The sequence below is a fragment of the Juglans regia genome, chromosome 11, assembly GCF_001411555.2.
Source record: "Juglans regia cultivar Chandler chromosome 11, Walnut 2.0, whole genome shotgun sequence".
In the NCBI taxonomy this organism is placed as follows: Eukaryota; Viridiplantae; Streptophyta; class Magnoliopsida; order Fagales; family Juglandaceae; genus Juglans; species Juglans regia.
In genome coordinates this window covers 7,898,070-7,904,069 of record NC_049911.1, presented here as the reverse complement: position 1 = coordinate 7,904,069, position 6,000 = coordinate 7,898,070, and the positions used below count along the sequence as shown (strand labels likewise).

At 40.5% G+C, this 6,000-nt stretch overlaps 1 protein-coding gene across 1 annotated transcript; it reads left to right on the top strand.

Annotated features, from left to right (window-relative positions):
- Window positions 1–735: 735 nt before the first annotated feature.
- On the top strand, window positions 736–1,584 carry LOC108993515. Its single transcript, XM_018968466.1, has one exon. The coding sequence runs from the start codon at window positions 736–738 to the stop codon at window positions 1,582–1,584; it is 849 nt and encodes a 282-aa protein (XP_018824011.1).
- Window positions 1,585–6,000: the final 4,416 nt, after the last annotated feature.

The window sequence follows — 6,000 nt, the reverse complement described above, 5'->3', positions numbered from 1 at the left end:
GCGGGATATGGCATTTAATGTGGCCATCAGTAATGCGCATCGAGCCCCATTTAATGAGGAGAGGGGACGAGCTGCTGACCGAATCCCCTTCTCGTGGTGGACGCTGTCTAGGCCCAATTTCTTCATATTCCTCCGGTTTACTCTTTTCACAAATCGTGGGTAGAATGGTATGGGCTTGGCCCAACGCGTTAGGATCTCCCTTCCAAATTCCAATAGCAATACACAATTTTTACAACAAAGGGTCATTGTTAGGGGTGTAAAAATTAATTGAAAAATTAAAAAAATTGGCCTGAGCAGGTGGAATTGGTCCGGTTTTGGACCTATCCGGTTCGGGACCCGTTCCCTTAGTTTCAAAACCAGCCGATGCAAGTCCGATTCCGGTTCTATGTTTTTTATGACCAAGCCGGTTCACTATATTATATATTTTAAATTAATTTTTTTAATATTATATATAATTTTTATATATAATATATATAATAATATAAATTATAATTATATATAAAATAATGTTCTTATAATTTATAACATAAAATTTTAATCTTAAACAGGAAAATTTATTTGATCATATGCTTTAAACATAAAATATATATAATTAGCATACATTAGTATACTAATATATGTATATTAGTATATTAATTATATTTTATACCCTAATACTAATACTATTAAACAGGTAACTAAGTCTCCTCTCTGGTTCTCTCTAGAGAATAAAGGTGGTGTCCCGAGTTGGCTATCATGGAGAAAATCCATGAGATATGGGAGAACTTTCAGTTGAATGAAGAGGAGGGCGAGGCCATAGACATTGAATGGGAGGGGATTCTAGAAGTCCTCCATAAAGGAGATCGGAGTTTGATCAGTAAGATCTTGTCGGATAGGCAGATTGGGAAGAACATAGTTGAGTCTACTATGGCAAAGGTGTGGAGGCTGAGCAAACCTGCTACTTTCGCCGAAATGGGGAGAAACATATTCGTCATTACTTTTGCTAATCATGCAGATAAGAATCGCGTGGAGAGTGGGAGGCCATGGTTTTTTTATGGTCATATGTTTGTGATGAAGGCTTTTGATGGTTATACTCCACTTAATAAAATGTCCTTTGATGTTGCTACCCTATGGGTCCAGTTTCACAACTTATCATTGATTGGTACGTCACTGGAGTGTGGGGAGAAGATGGGAAGGTCATTAGGAGTGGTGGAAGAGGTAGAAGTGGATGGGGATGATGTGGGATGGGGCATGTTTCTGCGAGTAAAGGTTTTGTTGGATCTGAAAAAACCTTTGGCTAGGGGGCGTACTATCACTCTGCAAGGTGTGAAAACTTGGATTCCCATCAAGTATGAGAAATTATTGTGTTTTTCCATGCAATGTGGAAGAATTATTCAAGAGGAAGAAGGATGTCCAGTTTCTGTTTCCATGGAGTCGAGTAGTAGGCAGTTTGGAAGCTGGCTTCGTGCAGATTCTGGAGGTCGGAGATCTCGTGTTTCTAGTCAAACATGGAATAGTTCGGAGGCAAGGAGAAGTCCGACGGGAAAAGGGAAGGCCATGGCGGCGGAAGGTGGTGCAAAGACTGCAATTAATGTGATGCAGTGAAGAGAAGATTCTGATGATCATTCAGTTATGGGTAGCTGATTTTGTGGCATTAATGAAGGAGGTGATCAACAAAATCCAACGCACAAGCCAGTTGAAGATCACTGCAATCAGTTGCAAGGATTATACCAAAAAGATTCGGAGCCGTTATTTAAGGAAGGTAATGAGTATGAAACTATAGTAACGTATAAATTGGAGGGAAGCGTTTCTACCGGTAATTTTAATAATAAAGGAACCGTTAATTTAGGGGTGGGCCAGGAGGATGAGAGGGCCTCCTTAGCCCAGGAAGAAATGGTTGTTGAAGCCCAACAAAGGCATAAGATGATGCCAAGAAGGTCCACTCGAAACACTTGGAAAAAATGTGCTCGACAGTTAGGCAGTTTAACTATGAATCAAATTGTGAAGGCAGGGAAGAAACGTTTTCTTGAGGAAGGAAGCTATGTGTCTGTACCAAACGACGGAAGGAAAAGGAGTAGGTTGATGGTGTTGACCCAAGGAGAGTTTGTAAATCCTACTATCCAAAAGTTTCAAGATGTTGAACATGATATTTCCATATCGGTAGAGGCTGTTGAACAGCCCTACCAAACCCAATGATTCTCCTTAGTTAGAACTCTTGTGGGCTTGGGAACCCACGGGGAGTTCGAGTTCTAGTGGATCTAGTCAGAGAGGAAGCTCCCAAGGTCTTGTTTCTACAAGAGACCAAATTACATGGCAAAGTAATGGAAAGACTTAAATATAGACTAGGTTTTGAGAATTGTTTGGCAGTGAGTAGTGAGGGGAGAAGTGGTGGGATGGCTCTGTACTGGAAAAAAAAGATTGATGTGGTTGTCAAGAACTTTTCACGAAGTCATATTCATGCCTCTATTCATGACACCAAGGATGAAAGGGAGACGTGGTTTCTTACTAGGGTATATGGGCAACCTAAAGCTCGTAGGAGGCATGAAACTTGGGATCTCATTAGATCTTTGAAGATGCCAAGAGATCAAGGATGGCTTCTGATGGGTGATTTTAATGAGGTCTTAAGCAATCAAGAGAAATATGGAGGGAGGGATAGATCAGACAAGCAAATGCAAGAATTTTCGAACTGTCGTTGATGAGTGTGAGCTATTAGATCTGGGTTTCCAGGGTGCTCCATTTACATGGTGCAATAATAGAGAAACTGACCAAAGTATTAGCGAGAGACTTGATAGATGATTGGCTAATCTTAAGTGGAAGGCATTATTTCCTATGGCTAAAGTCATTCATGGCAATGCTTCTTATTCAGATCATATTCCCATTAAATTATAGTTGAAGTCTAATGGGTTTTTGAGGAAAGGATGGAAACCATTTCGCTTTGAGGCAATGTGGGTGGAGGACAAGAATTGTCAAGAGGTTATTAAGACTGCTTGGGTGGAAAGTGCTGAAGAAAGAACAACGGAGGGGGTAATGAAACAGATTAGTAGGTGTGGTAAAAAGTTAGAGAGGTGGAACAAAAATAGTTTTGGGCATGTGCAGAAAAATCTAAGAAAGGCTAAGAAGAAACTCCAAATGGTACAAGCTGCAGATCCTAAGGGCCTTAATTGTGAGGCTATCAAGGTTGCAAGATCATAGGTGCATAAGTGGTTGGAGAGGGGTGAAATCATGCGGAGACAGAGGTCGAGAGTGTTATGGTTAACTGAAGGGGATAAAAATACCAAGTTTTTCCATCAAAAGGCATCACAAAGAAAAGCAAAAAGCATGATTAAGGGTGTTAAAGACTCTAATGGGACTTGGCAAGTGGATGATGCAAGAGATGCAGTTATTTTGAATTATTTTCAAAATCTGTTTACAACATCTACTGAGAGGGTACTGCTGATTTCTTGGAGAGTCTAGTTGGCAGGGTCACTAATGACATGAGACAGAAGCTTGACAGGCCATTTGTTGTAGCAGAAGTGGAGGTTGCTCTTAAGGAAATGAGTCCCACAAAGGCCCCTTGCCTTGATGGTATGGCCCCTTTATTTTATCAAAAACATTGGAATACTATGGGTAGAGATGTTACTCATGTTGTTTTACAAGCCCTCAATTCTGGTAATTTTCCTTCCATGTTGAACCATACATTTGTCACATTGATTCCCAAAAAGAATAAGGCTGAACTAGTGTCTGACTGTCAGCCTATTAGCCTTTGTAATGTCATGTACAAGTTGGTATCAAAGGTGATTACAAACAGACTGAAAGGAGTTTTACCCAAGCTGATTTCATCTTCACAGTGTGCTTTTGTACCAGGGAGGTTAATCTCGGATAATGTCCTAATAGCTTATGAACTAGTCCATTTTATTAGAAAGAAGAGGCAAGGAAAGAAGGGGTTTATGTCCATCAAACTTTACATGAGTAAAGCTTATGACCGTATAGAATGGAGTTTCCTTGAAGTAATGATTCAGAAAATTGGTTTTGGAGCTAAGTGGATTGGTTTGGTAATGCAATGTGTACAATCTGTTTCCTTCTCAATATTGGTAAATGCAGAGCCCAAAGGTCCAATTTATCCTACTAGAGGTGTAAGGCAAGGGGATCTTATCTCCCCTTACCTATTACTTTTGTGCACTGGGGCCTTATTTCTCTTCTAAAGCAAGCTGAGTTAAATGGGTCAGTAGAGGGGATTTGGATCTGCAGGAATGCCCCTATTGTTAATCACTTAATGTTTGCAGATGACAGTGTATTGTTTGCAGGGCTACCTTACAAACCAACTTGAATATAATGCACCTACTAAACATCTATGAAAAGGCCTCTGGGTAGAAGGTGAATAAGGATAAGATAGCCATGGTGTTCAGCAAAAATGTTATTCCTAATCAACAAATTCCTAATCAACAAGTTGAGGTCATGCAGGTGTGGGGAGTTCAGAAATGCCAAAATTCTGACAAGTATTTTCGGCTTTCTTCCATGGTGGGGAGGGGGAAATACCAAGCTTTTTCTTAGCTTAAAACTAAAGTATGGCAGAAACTTCAAGGGTGGAAGGAGAAGATTCTATCTCAAGGGGGGAAATAAGTACTTATCAAGGCTGTAGCTATGTCTATACCCACCTACACAATGAGTTGTTTTAATCTTCCTTCATCTCTATGTGCTAAATTGGAAAGTCTAACAGCCAAATTCTGGTGGGGTCAAAAGAGAGAGGAGAATAAAATTAGGTGGGTTAGCTAGAGGAGAATGTGTGAATCAAAGGCAAATGGTGGTATGGGGTTTAAAGACTTGGAAACTTTCAATTTAGTACTCTTAGCAAAGCAGGGATGGAGGATTCTTAAAGGGGAGGATTCACTACTTCACAGGATTTTTAAGGCTAAGTACTTCCCCTCTTCGAATTTTAAAGACTCTAAGCTAGGAGCAGCTCCTTCTTGTGTGTGGAGGGGTATTTGGGAAGCAAAGAGTTTGCTATTACAAGGGTGCAGATGGAGAGTAGGAGACGGAAAGGCTATTAATATATGGTCTGACTATTGGTTGCCAAAGCACAAGTTAATCCCAGTTTCAGATTCTATTACTCAAACTTAGTTGAACTGGACAGTTGTAGATCTGATAGATGAATAGACAAGATGGTGGGATTTGGGAAAGGTACGAAGACTCTTACCTCAAATAGAAGCTTATGAGGTCGTAAACATATTGTTACCTACTGATAGCAGACCTAACAGTATGGTGTGGGAGCATGAGACTAATGGAATGTTTAGTGTCAGGAGTGCTTACAGGCTGTTCATGGACCTAGGTGAAGGAAGGCAATTTGGTCAGGTTTCATATGGGGGGGAGCAAAGGAGATGGTGAAGGAAGATTTGGAAGATGAAAGTTCCTAATAAAATAAAGATTTTTGCTTGGAAGGTGTGTAGGAATGGGCTACCAACTCTGAAAAACCTGCAAGCAAAAAAGGTGGTGAATGATGCTAAATGCAGATGGTGCAATGTGGAAGAGGAGGACATTAATCATGCTTTAATGTACTGTTCCAGTTTCAAAGATGTTTTGCAAGCACATCTCAGTTTTTTGCAAGAATTTCAAGATCAGATTGATTTTCTACAGATTTTGGCTCATTTGATCAGAAGGAACCAACACGGTGAAGTTGAGAAGCTATTCCTATGTGCATGGGGTCTATGGTATAGAAGAAATCGGCTACTCTATGAGAAAAAGAGATTAACTACAGAAGAAGCTTTGGACTATGCACTGTCAGGATTCAATGAGTTCATGTCTGTTGCAGAGGACAAGAAAAAAGGATGAAATCCTCAATATGGTTGGGAGCCCCCACCTTCGGGTGTCTTGAAGTTGAACACAGATGGTGCTATCTTCCATGATCATTGTAGATCAGGTGCTGGTATGGTCCTTCGAGATGAGGGTGGCAGGGTAACTTTACAGCAAGCAAAGCAAAACATGAGATTGATGATCCTATGGAGATCGAGTTATTGGCTGTGCTGAGGGGGCTTCAGATTTGACTTC

Excerpts from the sequence above, each read along its gene's own strand:
- LOC108993515 (XM_018968466.1), top strand. The coding sequence starts at position 736 with ATGGAGAAAATCCATGAGATATGGGAGAACTTTCAGTTGAATGAAGAG.